We start from the raw sequence: 22,588 nt of genomic DNA, 5'->3' as shown, positions 1-22,588 counted from the left end.
GAATATATACTGGGTAAAAAAAAGCAAGAGCAGCTAGGATGTCTTCTGATTTCCTGTATTTTACTCTTTGAAAAACTAATAAGCCTAATCCATTCTCACCACTGTTCAGTACTTCATAGAACAAAGCACTAGTGTCTCAGCCACTTCGCTTCAGTAGTCTTGTTGTCCATCAAGCTGAGAATTAACTGCAGCAAGATCCTAAATGTATTTTCTGTGAAGTAAGCCTCTCTGGGTTTAGTAAGTAGAAAAGGCTTTGAGAGGGACTGGAATATTTAGGAAGAATTTGAAAATTCAGGACTGGAGAAATCAGCTTTCCTAGCATCTTTGAGATGACTTGGTGGCAGAAGAGAGAGATTGGTTGCCATGTTGAACCTTTGGTATATATTATAGACGTAGATAGGTATATGTATGAACATCATTGCTTCTGCTATGTACATCAAATTTGAACATACAAATTAGAATCATAGAATCATAGAATCGTAGAGTTGGAAGAGACCACTAGGGCCATCCAGTCCAACCCCCTGCCATGCAGGAAATCCAAATCAAAGCATCCCTGACAGATGGCCATCCAGCCTCTGTTTAAAGACCTCCAAGGAAGGAGACTCTATCACCCTCCAAGGGAGTTTGTTCCACTGTCGAACAGCCCTTACTATCAGGAAGTTCCTCCTAAAGTTGAGGTGGAATCTCTTTTCCTGTAGCTTGCATCCATTATTCTGGGTCCTGTTCTCTGGAGCAGAAGAAAACAAGCTTGTTCCCTCCTCAATATGACATCCCTTCAAATATTTAAACAGGGCTATCATATCACCTCTTAACCTTCTTTTCTCCAGGCTAAACATCCCCAGCAACCTAAGGAGTTCCTCATAGGGCATGGTTTCCAGACTCTTCACCATTTTTTGTCGCCCTCCTTTGGACACGCTCCAGTTTCTCAATGTCCTTTCTGAGTTGTGGCGCCCAGAACTGGACACAATATTCTAGGTGGGGCCTGACCAGAGCAGAATACAGTGGCACTATTACTTCTCTTGATCTAGACACTATACTTCTATTGATGCAGCCTAAAATTGCATTGGCCTTTTTAGCTGCCGCATCACACTGTTGACTCATGTTCAACTTGTGGTCTACTTGGACTCCTAGATCCCTTTCACACGTAGTTTCATTCAGCCAGGTGTCACCCATCCTATATCTGTGCATTTTATTTTTCCGCCCTAAGTGCAATACCTTACATTTCTCCGTGTTGAATTTCATTTTGTTAGCTTTGGCCCAGCTTTCTAGTCTATTCAGGTCATTTTGAATCTTGATCCTGTCCTCTGGGGTATTAGCTATTCCCCCTAATTTGGTGTCATCTGCAAATTTGATAAGTATGCTCCCAATTCTGTCATCCAGGTCATTGATAAAGATGTTGAATAGCACTGGGCCCAGGACAGAGCCCTGTGGGACCCCACTGGTCACTTTTCTCCAGGATGAAAAGGAGCCATTGTTGAGCACCCTTTGGGTTCGGCCAGTCAAGCAGTTACAAATCCATGTAACAGTTACCTTGTCTAGCCCACATTTTACAAGCTTGTTTGCAAGAATGTCATGGGAAACCTTGTCAAAGGCCTTACTGAAATCAAGATATACTATATCCACAGCATTCCCTTCATCTACCAAGCTGGTAATTTTATCAAAGAAAGAGATTAGGTTTGTCTGGCATGACTTGTTTCTCTGAAACCCATGTTGACTTTTTGTGATTATGGCATTGCCTTCTAGATGTTCACAGACTCTGTTTAATGATCTGCTCCAGAATCTTTCCTAGTACTGATGTCAGACTAACTGGACGATAATTGTTGGGATCCTCTTTTTTTCCCCTTTTTGAAGATGGGGACAACGTTTGCCCTCCTCCAGTCTGCTGGGATTTCTCCTGTTTTCCAGGAGTTTTCAAAGATTATTGCCAATGGCTCCGATATTACATTTGCCAGTTCTTTTAATACCCTTGGATGTAGTTCATCTGGTCCCGGAGACTTAAATTCATTTAGATTAACAAGGTGTTCCTCTACTATCTCTTTACTTATTCTGTGCTGAAATTCCCCTATTCTGTCCTCTGCTCCATTATCCTCAGGTTGAGCACCCTTTTCCTTTTTTGAGAAGACTGAGGCAAAGAAAGTATTGAGTAATTCTGCCTTTTCTCTGTCCCCTGTTAACATTTTGCCATCTTGATGCAGTGGCCTTACCATTTCCTCCTTCTTACTTTTCCTGCGGACATATATAAAAAAAGCCATTTTTGTTGTCTTTAACCTTTCTAGCAAGCCTGAGTTCATTCTGCGCTTTAGCTTTTCTGACTTTACCCCTACATGTGCTTGCTATTTCTTTGAATTCCTTTTTTGTGATTTCCCCCTTTTTCCATTTCTTATACATGTTCCGTTTCAAACTTAGCTCTGTTGAAAGTTCCTTAGTCATCCATCCTGGTTTCTTGAGACACCTCCCGTTTTTCTTTCTCACTGGAACTGTTTGAAATTGTGCCTTCAGTATCTCTCTTTTGAGAAACTCCCATCCGTCCTGAACTCCTTTATTTTTTAGTATTTCTGACCATGGAATCGCCCTCAATACTTCTCTAAGTTTACTGAAATCCGCTCTCCTAAAGTCTAGGATGCGTGTCTGACTATGCCTGGCTTCTCCTTTCCACTGTATTACAAACTCCAGGAGAACATGGTCACTTCCACCTAATGATCCCACCACTTGTACCCCATTAACCAAGTCATCCTTGTTGGTTAGGATCAGATCTAAAATAGCTGACCCCCTTGTTGCCTCTTCCACCTTTTGGACCATGAAATTGTCTTCCAGGCAAGTGAGGAATTTGCTAGGCCTTGAGGATTTTGCTGAGTTTGACTTCCAGCAAATATCAGGATAGTTGAAGTCACCCATCACTACTACATCTCTCTTTTCTGACTGTGTGGTCATCAAATTGTATAGAGAAGCACAGATAATTGCTCCATATTTAGGATTAGGACACTCTCTTTCCTTGGTTGTTTTCCAGAGCTCCATCCTGAGCACATTTAGAGTAAAATCTAAAATCTTTATATTTAGGGAAAGGGTTGGTTGCTAGGAATGTGTATGTTGAAGGGGTGTTAATATAAAAATTACTTGTCGTGAATGTCTGAGATTTGGCAGGTGAGAGTATTATCGCAAAAAGAAAGTCTACATACAGATCTGCATATTCTGCAGAAATTCAGTAATAAGATTATCATTACTGTGAGTTTTGCACAATAGTAAACATCTCAAGCATAGAAAACCAACCTTAACAGGAAGATACGAAGTCCCATCATACACTTATGCAATTATAGAGCTAGACAAACTATATTAATCTAGTGCATATGTAGCCCTTAATCGGATTTTCTCGTATTAATTGGCCTTCAATGCATATTTTGATCTCGTAAATTGTTTTTAAGACTGGGCATATAATCAACTGTAAGAACTTTGAAAGCTTTTACATCCACTATCTTCTCAGTATACAGCTGATAAATATAAATTATGAGCTTCTGAGTGCCAGGATCTACCTGCAGGAGTCCTTCATTGATGTCAAAGAGAACAAATGCTTGGCAGAGATTCAGAGAGGGCTGCGAAGAAATGGCATGTGGGAGGAGGGGAAGAAGCCAGAGAAGAAATATGATAATCAATATATTATAGTATCATAGAATCATAGAGACCACAAGGGCCATCCAGTCCAACCTCTCGCCATGCAGGAACCCACAATCAAAGCACCCCTGACAGATGGCCATCCAGCGTCTATTTCAAAACCTCCAAGGAAGGAAACTCCACCAGCCTCCAAGGGAATGTGTTCCACTGCCAAAAAGCTCTTACTGTCGGGAAGTTCTTCATAATGTTGAGCTGGAATCTCTTTTCCTGGAGCTTGCATCCATTGTTCTGAGTCCTATTCTTTGGAGCAGCAGAAAACAAGCTTGCTCCATCCTCAGTATGACACCCCTTCAAATACTTACACAGGGTTGTTATATCCCCTCTTAATCTTCTCTTCTCCAGGCTAAACATACCCAGCTCTCTTAAGTCTCTCCTCATATAAAATGAGAGAATTGAGAAATGCAAGTGATGGCCAAATGTACCCAGAGAAAGATGAAGAAATAACAAAACTGTGTCTGCTCTGTATTTTCATGTGCACACAAAAGCCCACTGAAGATGGTGTGCCTCTTAAAGCAGCGTAAGGACTGTGCAGCCCTCCAGATGGTGTTGGAACTGCAACGCCCAGCATTTCTCACCCTTGGCTCTTATGGCTGAGTGGGTAGGAGTACAAATCAGAGCTGCATGGTTCTCACACATGCCGCAAGCACTTTAGTGTTTACAGGGAGGATTGCTTAGAGTGGCAAACGTGCATGCATATGGATGAACTGATATTGATATGTTGTAGTAGTAATGAACACCAGTTTGAGAGGTTGTAGGTAATTTACAGTAGAATCATAGAATCATAGAGTTGGAAGAGACCGCAAGAGCCATCTAGTCCAACCCCATTCTGCCATGCAGGAAATCCAAATCAAATCATCCCCGCCAGATGGCCATCCAGCCTCCGTTTGAAGACCTCCAAGGAGGGAGACTCCAGTACACTTTGAGGGAGTGCATTCCACTGTCGAACAGCCCTTACTGTCAGGAAGTTCCTCCTAATGTTGAGGTGGAATCTCTTTTCCTGTAGTTTGCATCCATTGCTCTGGGTCCTAGTCTCTGGAGCAGCAGAAAACAAGCTTGCTCCCTCCTCAATATGACATCCCTTCAAATATACATACACACACATTGGTCCCTACATTTGCTGGGGTTAGGGATGCTGTACCAACGCAAGTTATGGTGGGGAAGGGAAATAAAAAGCATCCACTATATGACCCCAACTCCTACAATGTATGGTTCCCCTGAACTTGGGGGTGTTTAGGTCCACAACACACTGCAGAAATGATATATCCAGTCTGAGATTGCTTTAACTGCCCTGGCCCACTGCTAGGGAATCCTGGGAATTGTAGTTTGTTGTGGCCACAAAGCTCTCTGACAGAGAAGGCTGTGTGTCTTCTCACAAACAGCACAGCTCCCAGTATTTCCTAGCATTGAGCCAGGGGCAGTTAAAGCGGTCTCACACTGGATTATTTCTGCATTTTGGACCTCAATTAACTCAGCAGAGGAGAGCAGAATCTTCTCTTGTCCAGTTGTTGTTGTTGTTGTTGTTGTTGAGGACTGCCTTCAAGCCAACCTTGGTCCAAAACACACTCCAGAAATAAGCCAGTTTGACAACTGCTTTAACAGCCCTGGCTCAATGCTGGGGAATTCTGGGAACTGTAGTTTTGTGAGACAACATTGAGCCTTCTCTGTCAGAGAGAGCTCCGGGGCCACAATAAACTGCAATTCCCTGAATTCCCTTGCATTGAAGGAGGGGCAGTTAAAGCGGCTTCAAAGAGGGACATCCCCCCTTTTTGGAGTGCCGAGTGGTACCTTCCTTCCTTTGTTAGAATGGAGTAGAACGAGGATGGATGGGATGTTCCAACAGCGGGCGGGGGGCAGGAAGCTATAGAAGGGGCTAGCAAGGGTTTTTGCTAGAGGTGAAGGGAAGTGTCACAAGTGTCCACCCCTTTTTTGGAGTGCCGGGTGGTACCTTCCTCCCTTGGTTAGAATGGCGTAGAACGAGAGGGATGGAATGTTCCAAATGCGGGCGGGGGGGAGGAGGAGGAGGAAGGGACTGGAACCTCGGGAGCCGTCGACCGTTAACTGCAATGAAAAGGAGGCGGCAATGGCGGCGTCAGAGGGAGATGATGGGCGCTGAAGGGATGGCTGCGGGCGAGGACTGGAAGGAGTTAATGGGCTGCGGAGCGGCGGCGGCGGGGGGCGGCCCTGGGCTCCTCCTCTCGTCGGAGGAGGAGGAGGAAGGTGAGGGAGGAGGAGGAGGAGGCGCCGCTTTCTTCCTCGGAGCGAGTGCTGCAGACGGAGCCCGCTTGGCGTCAGGGCCGGGGATGCCGCCTCTCCTCGGGCGCTGCTGCTGCTGCTTCTGGTGCTGCTGCTGCTGAGTCTGACCTGAGCGCTGTGTCTTCTTGTCTCTCCCTCCCCGCCCTCCTCCTCCTCCTCCTCCTCTCCTGCAGGCAGCTCCGCCTCAGAGCCCCGACGCCTCCTCCTCCGAAGGGATGCTGGAGAAACTGGAGCTCGACGGCGAAGGTAAGCCTCCCATGGATCACGAAGGAAGGAAGGAAGGAAGGAGAGGCCCCCTCCTCGGTGTGGCCTTGGCCTGGAAGAGGCTGCTCCTGAGGTTGCGCCTCCGTCTCTGGATGGCGGCTTCGGAGAAGGAGGGAAGGGAGGAGAGAGAGAGAGAGAGACATATAAAGATACACACACTCTCACACTCTGTTGGTTGAGAGGAAGTGGTTTCCAAGTTAATCTGTGTATTGTTCTCTATCTATCTATCTATCTATACACTCATCCCTCCATATTTGGGGCTCCGACATTTGCGGATTTGATTACTCACAGGTTTTTATCAGTGCCTCCTCTCTAGGAATATCTAGGTCCTCCAGCGCAACTCTATGGTCAGCTTTGACCCAAAGCAGCAGCGAAAGACCCTCCTGGAGATCCCTGGGGAGAATACTCCGCTAGGCATTTGTGTGTTTTAAGGTGTAAGCCACTCCGGTTGCGTTGCACAGAGAGGCAGGATTAAATAAATGTTATTCTCACGATCATTATCATCATCATCATCATTATTGTAGTTCCTCCAGCGCAATTCAATGGTCAACCACAGAGTTGCACCGGAGGACCTAGAGATTCCTAGAGAGGCGTCCTCTCAGGTAAAAACGTGTTTTTGTTATGTGGGATTTTTCCATATTCGCAGGGGTCTTGTACCCCTAACGCTAGCAAATGTGGAGGGACAAGTGTGTGTGCGTGTGTATATATATATATATATATACACACACACACAGAGACTGTTATTTGAGAGGAAGCGATTTCCGTATTGATCTGTGCGTTGTTCTCTTGTTAAATGGCAGGGATGAACTCTTCTAGATCTGTGGCATCAATGTCAACTGGAGTCGAAGGCTTACACAGCCAGCGTCCATCGTTTTTTGTGGGGGGTTTTCAGGCTGTGTGGCCGTGTTCTGGAAGAATATTCCTGACGTTTTGCCAGCGTCTGTGGCTGGCATCTTCAGAGAATGGTGGCAGGCATGGAAGGGAATGGGGTGTGTGATATATATACACTATTGGTTGAGAGGAAGCACTTTTACCTGTTAATCTGTGCATTGTTTTGTGGTCGAATGGTAAAGCCTACAGGATGTCCGTTTACTTAATGAACAGAACGGTGCACAGATTAACATGCAGATTGCTTCCTCTCAACCAACAGTGTGTATATGTATATACATCCCACTCTCTTCTGTGCCAGCATTTGCTGAAGATGCCAGCCACAGCTGCTGGCGAAACATCAGGAATACATTCTTCCAGAACACAGCCACACAGCCCAACCCCCCCCCCCCAACCCAAATCTATGGATGCCAGCCGTGAAAGCCTTTGACTTCAATTGATATTGATACCACAGTTCTAGAGGAGTTTATTCCTGCCATTCAACCTACAGAACAATACACAGATTAGTATGCAGATCGCTTCCCCTCCACCAACAGAGTGTGTGTGTGTGTGTGTGTGTGTGTGTATTCCCCACTCTCTTGCATGCCACCATTCTCTGAGTTAGCCAGCCACATCTGCTGGTGAAACGTCAGGTATAAACTCTTCTAGAATGTGGCCACATAGCCCGAAAAACGCACAAAAAAACCCTATGGATGCTGGCCATGAAAGCCTTTGACTTTGCATTCCCCATCAGCATTGCCCATAGCCCACCCAGAATAGGGTTGGAAGGGCTTCCAGGTGACCCCCGAGGGCGGTTTTCTTTGCTCCCCACCTTCAGCTGCATCCACACTGCAGACATAGAAAGGCAGTAATTTTGTTGTTGTGTGCCTTCAAATCATTTCCAATTTATGGAGACCCAAAGGTGATTCTATCGTGAGGTTTTCTTGGCAAGATTTGTTCAGAGGAGGGTTTGCCATTGCCTTGCCCTGAGCCCAAGAGAGTGTGACTTGCCCAAGATCACCAGTGAGTTTCATGGCTGAGCTGGGAATCGAACCCTGGTTTCCAGAATCCCAGTCCAATATGCAAACCACTATGCCATGCTGCAGTAATCCCTAGGCTAAAATCCCATTTTCTAAATAACCCTAATTCTTTAAGTATTGTCCCTCAGTGACTGGACTGACAGGATCAGTAGAGGCAGCACCATCATGACAGTGACAAGCCATGCTTGGTTAAAAATAGAAATTCCCTTACAGCAGAGATGAACAACTGTGGTGGGTCTGGGGGCTTATTTCTTGCTCTTGGGACTTTCCAGGGCCAGCATGGGCTGATAAAATGCCAGAAACACCCTGCCCATAAAAATGGATATCTACTTCTGCTTCTGGAGGAGAGAAAAAAAATAACTATTTTCCATTATACAATACAGGCATGGGTGTGCAATCTATTTAAAAGATGAATTGACTGTTCCTGAAGGATTTCAGAAGACACAATTCATCCCCCTCCCTTTTTTTGGACCAGAGGAATTGAGTCTGGGCATCTGGAGTGATGAAGGGTAACAGAAACAGCCAGAGAGGGACATGTGGCCCCAAGGCCTTATTCACTCCATTCCAAAAAAATCATTCTCTCTGTCCTCTGTGCATTGAGTCACGCTGCTAAATGGTCTTTTCATTCTTTGCAGTGCATTGGGGATGGTGGTGATAAGGGAGGTAAAAAGGTGGATTTTCCCACGCTTTCAGTATCCTGTTGTGTGAAATGATTATTTTAATATGCACCATTAAGACCAGAGGTGGGTAGAATAGTTAATAGTTAATTATATAAGGGGACAGGGATAGTTAGTGGGGTGGATTTCATTATCTGCAGTCAGTCCCTGTGTAATGTTAGTCTCTGCATCTTTGCCGTACAGAAATGACAGCTTCCAACTCACCTCGCCGCCTCTGTCACCTTCCCATTGAATCTGATAAAACACCTGGTTCCTCTAAGATCTCTTGTCTCCAGAGGATAGATATGTTTTAGGCGTCTGTTCCACAAGAGCTCCACAAAATAGGCTTCTTCTCAGAGCCCCGTAAATTTCCTATTGGTGGCCCCTTTGTCTTGAATGCACTCTAAATCTTTGGGATTTTCCATTGCTCTTTGAAATGTCCCTTAAAGAAGCAGTCTGCTACACAGAGCTCCAATATCTCAAAATGATATTTCTTATGAACACAGACAATCCTAGAAAACGTAGCTGTTTTAATCAAAGCCTCAGAAGAGGTTCATTCATACTAAGACTGCCAAGCCAAAAGAAGTGACACATTTGGAGTGGCAATCTGTGACTGAATATATTGCCATTATGCTCTAATGGACTGTGGTATTCTCGACTAAGGGTAAATTAGTTACAATAAGGGACATCTGGCACCCTGAGCCTTTTTGCCTAGAGGTTTTTATTGCACCTCTGAAGAGGCAGTTTCTTCAGCACACACTGTCTTGCTGTGCAGAGACTTCCATGCAGCCAAAGTGCACTGTTGCATTAAACCTGGCAAAGGAAACTGTACTGAATTTCTGTTAGAAAGAGCACAGCATTTCTGTTGGTTCTTGATTATAAAGTGCAGATTGAGTATCCCTTATCCATAAATCCGAAGTGCTGCAAAATCAAAAGGGTTTCTCATGGGTGACTGAGATCATGACACTTTGGATTTCTTGTGGTTCAGTGTGCATCAACTTTGTTTCATGCACAAAAGTATTTAAAATATTTTATAAAATATTAGTTTATATCTTCAGGCTATAACATGTATACAAAAGATAAAAATGAATTCTGTGTTTAGAATTGGGTCAGATCTCCAAGAGATACCATCATGTACATGCAAATATTCCAAAATCCAAAAAATACCTGAAATACTTCTGATCCCAAGTATTTCAGATCAGAGATACTCAACCTGTATCCATTCTGTGGTTTTTTGGGGGGAGTTTTTTGCATATTTCTTGTGAGACAAGGGATCTGAAGAGATAGTTACAGTTTTGAAATGAGGGATGCTGTGCAAAGTCAGTGCAAGTTTGTACATTTTCCTGATGTACAAAGAGAAGGGGACATCCAAGTTACACACATGAAGGAGGAGAGTGAGAGAAAGGTAAACAGATTTCCACAGCAGTCAGCAAAGAAAGGTTGGTGACATAGATTTCTGGTGTCATCATCTTGTCCTCTTCATAGCCCTTTATTTATTTTATGTTATCTCTAAGATGTTTAGACTGTCTTTCGTTCACGAGAGATGTCAGAGCAGCATACAAAATAATGTTAAAAGAAAACTACAGTATAATGATAAAATTACAAAATAAGTAGCATAAAACCATTCAACGTGCAAAGGAAGCAGTTCTTTGTTTTTCTGATTTGTGCTAAGTGCATGGATAAAAGGGAACTTTTGATTTGACACTACAATGAAAACAAGGTTGGCACCAATTGTACATTCCAAAGAGTGTGCCGCCACAGAGGAGACTATCTTTTATAAATACAATTTATTTCTCACACTGATTAAATCGCAGATAAAGGTTTCCTAACATGAACATGTTAATGTATGGGGGCAAAATTATATTGGAGGAAACATTCATCCACTTTTTTGAGCCCTGACCTATTTCAGCTTTAAGGATGAAAATCCAAACCTTGAAATAAATTTAGTAGCAAAAAAGAGAGTTTTCATTCTTTCAGATTTAGGTATTACATTACTCCATTTAGAGAAATCAGTAATAAATCCAGCTGCACAATTCATTACTTAAACCTTCAAAATTATTTTCAAAAACAGTTATTAAGAATGCACTGCATTTGTCTAATGTGAAAGTTACCAAGGAATGGACAATTGTGGCAAGTATATGATTTACCTACCAGCCGTAAAAACAATTTGCAAGAGAATCTTTGGAAGGCTCTTCTCAATACCTTTAGTGGTTCTGTAGTAAAGTATCTAAATTTTGGGATACAGTGTTTGTTTTGTTTTTTTGAAATAAATAAAATCAGAATCAGTCTGCTTGAATTTCTTTCAGGGAGGTAATACAGAGTTGTCATATAAACCTTCATGTAGAGGAATTATTATGGATGTTTTTACAGTATAGAGATTAACAAAATGAAAAAGAAAAAAATGGAAAACCTGAAATTATATCCCTGAAGCCAGTGTGTATATAAATTATAGCTCCAGTTTGTTTTGGAAATTGGAACATGTATTTGGGTTCAGATACCTTGTACAAACTGAACGCAGGCCTATTTTTCAGGAACGTTTCACTATACAGTACTATAGATAGACCTCCAACATTATATCACTAAAATATAGTACAGTAGCCCCTCCATTTTCATGGGGGATCTGTTCTGGACCCCACCCCCACGCGTGCGAAAATGGAAGATTGCTAATATTCAAGCCCCATTGGCTTGAATGGCAGCACCCCATTTTGTCGCCTCCCCCTTTTTGCGAGCGGCAAACGGATGATAGATGCGGATTCGAAGTCCGCAAAAATGGACTAGTGACTATTAGTAACGTAAAGCACTTAGATTATATGATGTGGAGGTTTCATTTCAGTGCAAAGTTTCTTAAAACCTCTGAAATTTTGAAGAATTTATTTTGATAAAGCTACTTAATTAAGCAAACTACAGTACTTAACATACACCTCCTGTATTCCCGTTCATAGCTGAGCTTTTTATCAAACTAGACTATTAATAACAGACTGTGTGTTCTGCTCTTAAAAGCTATAGGTAATACAAGAAACTCTTAAAAGTACAAGGATTGTTCCCTTGATACATGAAGTTCAGGAAACCGGATAACCTTCAGAAAATAGTTTCATAAAGGGATCATGGAGATGTTAACTTAAAATTCCCGGGGGGGGGGCACCCACAATTAATATTAAAATTAGCTCAGTTAAATCAGCCAAGAAGTCTCAGACAACTTAAAGCAGTTATACCCGTTCCAAGTATAGTTTTATTTATGAGTCAAAGATAATCACCATTCCTGCAAGACATTCAAGCATATGTTCAAGGACTAATGAAATGAAAGGAGGCAGCAGATAGTGATTTAAAGGTTGCCAAAGGCAATTCTGTTCTGATTCCAGATGTGGAGTTCCAGTTGGGGGATACTGGGAAGAGAGTTGCTCAGTTGCCTGGGGAGACGTTGCGTGGGGATCAGAGTGTGGCCAGCTGTGCTGAAGAGTCAAGCAAGATACAGATAGAATTTATCTCTGACCTAAATAGTGGTTGAATTCAAAGTTATAGCCTTGTTAGTCTGTAGAATCAGTACATAGAGAGATCCTATAGCACCTTTGAGACTAACTGAAAGAAATTGGCAGTATGAGCTTTCGTAGATGTAAGTCTGCTGCATCTGAGGAAGTACATTGAAGTCTACGAAAGCTCATGCTTCCAATTTCTTTCAGTTAGTCTCAAAGGGATTGCAAGATCTCTACTCTCTGACTTCAAATGAGACTGAATTGTTGGTGCTTAAGCAGGCATATTTATAGGGCAAAATCTGTCCCGGGACAGAATAACTATTTTTTAAAAGGAGAATTTGGGATTCAGGGGTAGCTTCTGGGAGGGAAGAATGAGAAAAGAAGTTGTGAATGGCCAGAGGATTAGTGCAAATGATGTTGGACAAAGGAATAGCACTCCCAAAGGAAAGCGTACGTGGATTTCTGTTTACCTGTAAGCACAAAGTGTATCACTCACCATCACTCTTACCAGTGAAGGGATTGTGCAGATTCCTGTTTTGCTATCCTTGGCTGCGTGCTCTTGAACTGAGCCTTTTGGAGCTCCTTACATAGTAAGACTGTTTTTCCACACTGGCGCACTCTTGCAGCTCCAGGCTCTAAACATCCCTTTTAATTTCACCTTGATATCAAAAAGAGAGGGGCTTCAGGGAGGCTAGGCCTTGGGGTAACAGAGACATGATTCTGGTAACATTTCATTGCGTGGGGATGTGGTTATTACCTTAATTCATTGCTGAAAGCTAATCAGTGACAAAAGTAGTGTTGTGTCTTTACTAGGATGTTTTCTTGTTATAAAGCAGTATTTTACTGTATATGTTTGATCTTTTTAATTTTTGCCAGTGTTGTTAATGATAGGTTGAAAAGCAGGTCTGTTCTTGATGTAGATGTTTCAGTGTTTAAACTTGCACTAGAATCATTGAGCTTCCTGATATTTTTACTAGTTGACAAGAGTTATAAAATTTAAACATTTAATAACCATTCTGCCTGAAATCACAGCATTAGATTCTGTTTACACTCTTCAAGAAAAGTTAATTACCTTTTTCTTGATTGCTTAACCCATTTTTCTAAGAAAAAAAAATCACTCAGTTCTGTCAGTTCAGTTAATAGCTAAGTCTTTCTTGGGTAACTGGTTCAGCAGTATGCTAGCTTATATCTATTTTTCAACAACACATTTTTAAGGACAAGAGCTGCTAGACAATATACAAAACTCCATTGGTTTTTTGAAGTATCTTTTTGCATATTGGTGGCTAGAGACAGAAAGGTTGTCTACATTGAATTCTTGTGGTTGCGAGTAATGTACCTAAGAAATAGGATCCATCGGAGAGGTTGGCTTGCTTATTTAAGTTTTAAGCCAAAGTAAAACTTACCTTTAAAAAATATTGAAGTCATAGAAGCTGTTCAACATACAATGCCAGAAGCAAGGTTCTGGGGATAATTCTATAGCAAGTCTTTGCAGCAGGGATGGGAAACCTCTAGCCCATGGCTGACCTTGGCCTGCCAGACTAGTCCATTCAGCTTGTAGGCTTTGGGACAAAGGGGGGAAACAGACCACCCCTTTGCTCTGCCTTCCAGGCAACTTGGGAGCATGGTGTTTATGCACCGGTGGTGCAATGTTTACATTGTGCACATTGGCAGAGCACCATGAACCTGGCTTCCAGCCATGGCGCAGGAGGAGAAACGGGCTTTTTACTGCCCAAAAAAGGAGTGGCTATTTCCTGTTCCTTTTCCAGGCAGATTCAAGACAGATTGGAGCCGTGGCGGGCGGTTACCACGGCCCCAATCTGATTTAGGAAGGAGAGGCTTGAAGCCACCCCTTCCATTGGTTTATTTCGCCCCACAGTCTCTTTAACGTCCTGCCAAAGTAGAGGGGATAGAGAGGCCAAAATAAAGGTGCCTCGGGTTACTTTGGAGGTATGCTGTTTAAATGATGCATGCATCCTAAGAGTCCAGAAGTGATGCCAAAGCCATACTCCAGTCCTAAGGACTGGAGCATGGCTTTGACGCGGTTTTCGGACTCTTATGTCACATGCATCATTTAAACAGCATACCTCCAAAGTGACCCAAAGCAGCTTTATTTTGGCCTGTCTGTATGGGCCCTATATTACAGTAATCCAAACAGTATGCAGCTACGGCTTATACTAGATCTGACATCTCTAAGAATGGATGCAGCTGTCACACAAACCTTAACTGTACAGGTATACTCCTGACCACCACTGAAACCTCAGCTTCCAGGTATAAGATCTGAATCCAGGAGTATATCCAGATAGTGAACCTGCATCTTCAGGGGGAGTGCTACCTCCCTGGAAAACCATGAGGGGGGCAGTTTAGTAGTGCATTACTTTCACTTGTATCAGCCATTGGCAGAGACATTTTGGGTAGTAGGACACTGAACCTGGAGATAAAAGGGCAACCTGAACTTGAGTCATTGCAAGCTTTTCAAGCCTTTGTTTGTGTTGTCCATAGTCTAATAAATTCTGTTTGTAGTTCTACAGCCTTTTTGCAGGTACATCATTTAACATTTTGAGAACAAGGAATATCCAGAAAACTATTAATCGGACTGCATCTGAGTGAAAGATTCTCTCAGACATGAAACTGTAAGACAGATGAAATGGCATATGGTTTGGACTACATATTACATTACCCACAGTAACCTGTCACATTTCTCAAGAGTAGAAACAGTGATTGTATAGAGTTCTAAGATTTCTCTGGTGAGAACTGGTAATGGAAAATGAGCAAATAAGATGGAGCAGACTTGAATTCCAAGTATCTTCTTTTTGTAGTGTCACATTTCTTCTGACTGCTGCTAAAGTGAAGCAAATTTAAGTTGCTCTCATACTTGACAGAAATAACTACCGAACTATGTTAAGGATTACATTCATCTGTGCTGCTTGGGTCTACTAATTTTAATGTAGTTCTTAGTGCTCCTACACATTTTTTTAAAAATCACAAATAGAATATCTGTATGACAGGTTTTACCCTAGACATGGCCTGCTGTATTGGATTCTATTTCGAAATATGTATACAGGAGAATATTCAGCAGTCCTTATTTCCCCACCTTCAATCTGAAGTGGTATGGTTCATTCTGCAAACAAAAAATCTTCAACAGTTTTTTTTCCTATACTTAAATAGGCAACCCTTATATCTTCTGGCTGAATGTTTATTTTATATGAAGCATGATACAGTGCTTTCCAGCCTAAACACCCTAAAAACACCAGATCCTATTGGATCTTGGAATCTAAGCAGGGCCAGCTATGGTTAGTACTTGGATGGGCTATATTTCAGAGGAAAGAGCTGGCAAACCACTTCTGAGTATTCCTAGTCTAAGAAAACCCTGTGAAATTCATGATGCTGTCATAAGTTGACAAGTGATTTGAAGGAGTGCACACGCACACTGCTTTCCAGCCCTTTCTGAATTTTAGGCAACGCATGACTTGTTGACAGTGTAAGCAACCCACCTCTTTTGTTTTCACTGTTTTGCATAGTTCCCCAGTACAGTGATTTGCAAATTCATAGCATGAATATTTAAGCATGAGGTTTTAAATATCTGTGCCAATTCAGATGTACCATTAAGGCGCCTTCCTATTTTTCTGGAAAAGAGATAATCATGCAATATGAAACCAGAGGTTCAAATCTTAGCAAGGTGGGATTGGCATGAACTTTATCATATTGGAGTCCATGCAAACTCCATTTGTGTCTGGCCTTCCACTTTTCATTCATGCATATGGATGTCTCAAGTACCTAATTCTGGTTGTTATTAAAATTGGAAGGCAGCTGTCTTTATGTACCCATGCATGCCATACTTATTCTCAAGCATTCTGTCCTCCAACTCTTTCAAGTAGATAGGATACCTTTTTCCTTCTGGAGTTTTGCACCAACTAAATTGTACCAACCTAAATTATTTTTCATGCCAGAAGGATTTTTTTAAAAAAAATAGGCACAACTTTATATAACTATTATGGTCAGAACTAGTTTTCTCTAGCCTTCAGACAAAACATAGGTGTTTGTTATGCTCAAGTCTTAATACATAGCAGTGTGCATCTCCGGGTTGTTGCTGACTAGACTGAACAATTGGCACCAAAATTTTGTATTGGGTAACAACATAGCTCTTTAGCTGCTAAAAATACTGTACAAATGTATGGTAGATATTTTATATCTCATTGCTCTAAGCCTGGGAAACCTTGCCGGTAATGAGAGTTCAAAGCATATTGGACCAGCCACGGTTTCTCTCCCTGTATTTGTTACTGTGCAGTATTTAGAAATCCTGCTTCATGCTGAGCAGAGGGAGGCAAATTAATAGTTTATGAATGATGTTGCATGTTACAATATTAGAACAGAGATTTGGAAGGATCCTTCCTAGCACTATTGAAAAAGGTCAGGTACTGGTGAATAAATGGTTCTGCAAGTTTGCAGCAAAGCCAGCTGTGTATGGCATGGTGGATTCTGAGTGAAAAAATCACTCAAACATATGCTAATAGAACAGTAATTATTTTAATTTTCGACTTCACAGTATGGACAAAATTTTGGATGGTTAACTCAGTGGGGATAGAAAATATTTTATGAGCACTTATAATGCAAAAAGTGGCTATGCAATTGCACATATTTATGATTTTTTTTCATAAGCCTGCTTTGTTCAAAACCAACTAAATGTAGAATGCTAATGAAGCTATACAAGGTGATTCATAATATATATGGTGAATGATTTTATTCCCATGTTGCTCCAACCTATATTTAAAGTTTTCAGTGATGGAATTCAAAACTCTTTATCCTTTTGGAATGTGATTTCATTTTTCAAGGATTTACTTTAAATGAAAAGCTAAGTGTGAGTTGAGATGGAACTTGGATGGGTGTAAAAGAAAACCCACAATTGTAAGTACAGGAACCCCCCCCCCCCAAAAAAAAAAACAAAAAACTTAGCAGATGGGTTTAGGGACCAGAAAGTGGAACTGGTTGAAAAGTTGAACACAGATTTTTTTTTAGCTTGTGAATGTATTTTGACTGCTGAAAAACTTAAATAGCACACCATATATATTACTTTTAAATGTGTGGAAAAACTAAATAACACACTTTATATTTACAAATGTAAGGTAAAATGAACAAAAGCTTACTTTTAATGTTTTCCTCTCAGTATAATTCAAAGATGGTTATGTTCTTTCTGTAGTCAAGGCTTGCGATCACATGCATGTGTGTTCATGCAAGTGATCCCAGATGAACCTCATAATTAGGAAGAACTGCCAAAAGAATGATCCCTTGTTAAATTAATAGAACATGTCTGTAATTTGTAAGCACTGAAAGAGCAAGTCATCAAAAAGTGAATTGTTGAAAGGCAGAGAAAGCCTATAGCTTAGACTTGTAGGCCAAAGTAGCAATTGCCATTGATGTGCAGTTGCCAGTAAAACAGATAGCTGCATGGCTAGTCTTGTTTTCTCACTCCATTCAATCTCTTCTAGACCTTGTCTCACATTATAATATTCCATGTTCCCCTACCTCACTTTATCCCCTCCTGTCTATCTTCAAAGACCACTGATTATTAATTGAGATGGAGCTTTGAAGAGCCAAATGTTGGCCTGGAGGCTGCAACTGCCCAGCACTTAAGTTAATGCTAGGTTTTCCAACAGTGGAAGTGTGACATCTTAAAGGGTTTCTCTACACTCTCACTCTGATAGTCAGGAAAGAAACAGTGCTTTCAGGACTGTTATCATGTGGAAGCAAATCAACTAGGAAGTCTTTCCCATTCTCCAAGTTTTCTGCTCTTGCTCTCACTTATCCATTTCAATGCAAAGCAAAAAAAAAAAAAAAGGTTTTCTGTGGGTTTTCGGGCTATGTGGCTGCATTCTGGAAGAATTTATTCCCGTCGTTTCTCTTGCATCTGTGGCTGGTACCTTCAGATGCAAAAGAATTTTTATTTATTTGTTTAATTTATACTCAGCCTTTCTCCCAGCATGGGACCCACAGCAGCTTACAATAACTTAAAATCCTATTTTACCAAAGGTAAAAAGAAAACAATTAAATAACAACTTTATTTAAAAAGCACATGGCTAAAAAAATAAACCCTTAATTTAAAATATAATTGAAAAGATAACAGCACTTTCAGGCACCCTTCTGCCACATGATTTGCTTAAATAAAAAGGTACTTATCTGTCAGCAGAAGAAGAGCAGAGAAGGGAAAAACCAGACCTCCCAGGGAAGGGAGTTTCACAACCTGGGAGCAGCCATTGAGAAGGCTTCCTTTAGTGTCTCATCTGCCATGAAATCCAGTCCTCTACTCAGTGCAGAATCTCCAGCTAAAGCATCCCCAACAGATATCTGTCCAGCCTTTTTTTGAAGATGTCTATCTGTTATCTATAAATTAATAAATATGGAAGTAATTGCCCTAGCATAGAACCTGAGGCATTCCATTCAAGACCTGCTTCCAGTTTGAAGTGCAGCCTCCACCAAAAATGGCTGTGATGGTATGACCAAGAACCCTCCCCACAAAATTTTAAAACTCAATCATATAGGGAGATTCTCAGGTTGCACATATTGATATTTATCCAGTAACATGTCCTCTTTGTTCTTCAGGGAGACTAAGGATTCTGTGGCAGTTCATTTCTGGTCACCTCTGAACAGGTTTTGCATAATAGAGATCAAACATTTTTGAAGTCTTTCCAACTGCTGATGAGGAATTTCAAGGCACGTCTGGAGATTTGCTCTTGTGCTGCTACCTGTCTATGCTTCAATAAAGGCAAAACTGGGTCAGAAGCAGGACTTAGCCGTTAGTCTCAAGGAATGAAAAAGTGATGTATGAAAGATTTCTAAAGGCTGGCGTGATTGTATTACCTGAAACAGATGTTGGAGGGAGAAAAATTAAAAGTTGGGATACTTCTTCCCTTGCCATGAAGAGCACATCTGACAGTTCCCAGATATGTCAATATGGTCAGACCTTCATCCCCTTTGGACACTGATTTTTCTAGACATGGAGAAAAGTGCCAAAAATTTGAATGGGCATTATAGTTAAAATGAAACAGAAAAATGACATTGGGGAAATTCGCAGGTGGCTAGAAGCAGTTTATTAGCCACAGAAAGCAAGATTAACTGTAATGGAGAACTGACTAAAGTTTTGGAGATGGAAGTGTCTTGACAAAGGTGTCCACTCTCTCCATATAGTTTGTTGTCAGTTTTGTTAAGATTTTTTTTAGGAAGAGGGAGAATTAAGATGGTGTAAAATTGGGAAATCTGTGTATATAAGTGGATGATCGGTGAGATTATTTTGGGGAAAACCAAACAAAATTATGGAAATATGAGTGAGGATGCTAATGAATTTGGAGTGGTAGCAGAGTTAAACTTTTTAAAACAAAGACAAATTTTTGACTAGAATAGAGTTATCAAGAAAATATTGAGGGTTTTTTTCAAGTAGAGATAAAGGTAGATATTTGGGAGTTGAAGATTACGTGGATCCTGGTATCCTCTGAGGTTTGGTTCCAGGACACCTGTGGATACCAAAATCCACAATGACCAAATCCCAAGAGACAAGGGCAGAGCAAATTGGTGTCCTTATATAATGGGCAAAATAAGGTTTGCTTATTGGAATTTATTATATTTAAGTATTTTCAAGACATGGATAGGAGGGCTGGGCTGTACTCTAATAATGATATCTAATAATTATTTCAAAAATAAATGCAAAGATTGGAAGAATATGTTGGAAGAATGTCTTCTTCTACATTAGGGGCTGGTATGTAGGGCCTTGAAGAATCAGCATGGGGTAGGGTTGGGCATCGCCTAGGGGAGACAAGGTTCAGATTCCTATTCAGCTGTGGAAGCCCACTGGCTCACATTGAGAAGGTCACACCCTCTCACCTCAATGGAAGGCAAGAGCAAACCCCCTCTGACAAATCTTTCCAAGAAAACGCCATGGTAGGGGTCACCTAGGGTTACCATAGTGCAGAAACAACTTGAAGGCACATAACAGCTAGTATGTTCCTCTTGATTTGTCGACTGCAGCTTGAAATCCCTCACCTTTGGTCATGCTGGCTAGATCTGAGGGGAGTTGCAGTCAACAATTTCCCTAAAAGCCCCCATGTTTCTTAACCTTGGTCAACCTCCAGGGAGTAAGTAGGACCTTTGCTAACTGCTGTCTGTGGATGCTGGTGAACAACTGTTGTAAGTACAGTTTTTCTACCACTGTGATTTATCACGGTCCGTTATTGTAAGAAGATGAATCTTGGTTAAACAAGATGATACCGGATGAACCTTCATACATGCCACATTCTGAGTTCTGCAGTGGCATGTGGCTGGCACTGCTGGGAAAAGAAAGCTGGGGTACAGGGGCCCTTAGGCTAACCTTCTTCTGTAACCAGTACTTCAGTAAGAGTTATTTCGGAAAGTTTCATTTTGAATTATGTAACCATGCTCTACAGAAAAGCCTGATAAATTGCAAATCTGGGGAGAGTAATGGAGAGTTCTGTCTCTCCGCAGTGTCCTCACTGTGTTTTTTTTAGTTGGGTATAGCTAAAGAAAAACGTCCTTCTCTGGCGTTTCATTTGCGTGAGTCATATAGGAGGGGTGAGCAACATCCTCTCCATTTGTGAGCCAAATCACTCACCTGTATAACGTTTAGTTCCCTCCCTGTGCAGTTCCTTGTTATCTCCAATGTGAGCTGGTACTTAAATATAAACATAAAAGTTGAGGTTTTTTCTCATCATGAAGTGGAGAAACATCGCAGTTAAGAATAAGATATGAATAATTAATTCCAGTGTGCCCGCGTCCTACGGGTGCGCTATATCTTATCATATGCTGAAGGCTGCGTGGGGAGGAAGGGGTGGGTGAGTCCCTAAGGATGATGCGTGGGCGCGCCTGCGCGGCCGGTACACGACCCCATTCATTTCAATGGGGCTGAGCATGAGCGTATTGTTTCACGTGGGGGAGTCCAGAACGGATCCCCTGCGTAAACAAAGGGCGCAATGGTATAACACAATCTTACCTAAGGCTGGAACAGACGGCATAAAAAGCCAGCTCCAGCTGGTTTGGGGTGGGCGTGCAGATGATGCAGCCCCCAATGCACCCCGAAAGCCAGCTTCAACTCTCCTGGCCATTTACACAGGGGCTACTCCAGGTGCTCCAAAGGTGTGGCATTAATATGCCATATGCTGCGGAGTGCCCTTAAAACAAGCTTTCCAAGGGGTGGTGGTGGGGTGGAAAAGCCAGTTTTTTGCTGGTACAAAAGGAGCGGCTGTTTGCCGCTTGGCTGCACAAAGACAGATTAGGGCCATGGCATGAGGTTGCCAAAGCCCAAATCCAGCTTTGTCAAAAAGGACCCAGTTAGTCAATTTTTAACATCCCTCCCATGTTGATAGCACATAAGAATAGTTACATGGTTATTGTACAGTAGACTGTTTTGAAGTTCTTGTAAGAAAAGGAATCAATAACATTAAAGTTGTTCAGAGATGATTGTGACCATTTTCCTAAGAGGAAATACGAGGAAGATTTCTGCCGTGTCTGTGTAAGGTAAAAAAAGGATAACACGGCCATTTCCTTCGTCCAATTGGGCCGTGAAAGCATGAAATGTAGAAGTGTCAGAACCTTCTTTCTCTATCAGAAAGAGGGATGGATATGTCTAAAATTAAATTAAAAAGATGCCCGAAGTACTGGGAAGTATTTGTGCATTTTCTTACAATGAATTTCATCCAAATGATTCATATTAAAAAATCTTCTCAATTTTTTTTTCAGCTGTTGGAGAGTCAGAGAGTGACATCTACATGCGATTATGAGGTCGCACAAGTTTATGATATGGTTCCAACAAGTTCCAAGCTGTTCGTTTTGACACTACGCTACAGGTGAGCTGTTTTTATTCAGGACTCATTGTTATAGTTTGAATGTGTATTGGGTTATGTTGGTAGTAACCTAAAGTAAAGATAAAGGTTTCCCCTTGACGTGATTGTCAAGTCGTGTCGGACTGTAAGGGGCAGTGTTCATTTCTGTTAATTGCCGAGAGAAGCAGCATGTCAGACATGACTCTGTGACCATGTGGCAAGCTGACTGCACGAGCTCTTACTTCCCACGGAAGTGGTACCCTAGCTACTGCTTGCACTTTAAAATGCTTTTGAAACTGCTAGGTTGGCAGAAACGGGGACTAGTGACAGGAGCCACTCCGGAACGGCCAACCAGAGAATCATCATAATCAGCGTCTTAACCGCTGAGTCACAATGGCCCATAGTAATCTAAAGGGCTGTATAAAATCTGATTGCTTCTAGGTAGGGCCACGGATTACTTTGTTTTGAAGGCAAAGTGTTATTTTTTCAAAGACTTATGAAATTTTTACAAGATTTTGTATTGTAAAAAGGACATTGAAATCAAATAGGTG

At 41.7% G+C, this 22,588-nt stretch overlaps 1 protein-coding gene across 1 annotated transcript in view; it reads left to right on the top strand.

Annotated features, from left to right (window-relative positions):
- Positions 1 to 22,588, top strand: part of PRKAG2 (protein kinase AMP-activated non-catalytic subunit gamma 2) — a 242,729-nt gene that overhangs the window by 183,047 nt on the left and 37,094 nt on the right. The window contains 5 exon segments of the mRNA XM_042477435.1: positions 6,093 to 6,165; positions 21,955 to 21,987; positions 21,990 to 22,004; positions 22,007 to 22,039; positions 22,042 to 22,061. Of these exon segments, the coding sequence (XP_042333369.1) occupies positions 6,093 to 6,165; positions 21,955 to 21,987; positions 21,990 to 22,004; positions 22,007 to 22,039; positions 22,042 to 22,061 (174 nt within the window).

The sequence above is a fragment of the Sceloporus undulatus genome, chromosome 6, assembly GCF_019175285.1.
Source record: "Sceloporus undulatus isolate JIND9_A2432 ecotype Alabama chromosome 6, SceUnd_v1.1, whole genome shotgun sequence".
Taxonomy (NCBI): domain Eukaryota; kingdom Metazoa; phylum Chordata; class Lepidosauria; order Squamata; family Phrynosomatidae; genus Sceloporus; species Sceloporus undulatus.
This window is presented reverse-complemented; position numbering and strand designations above follow the sequence as displayed.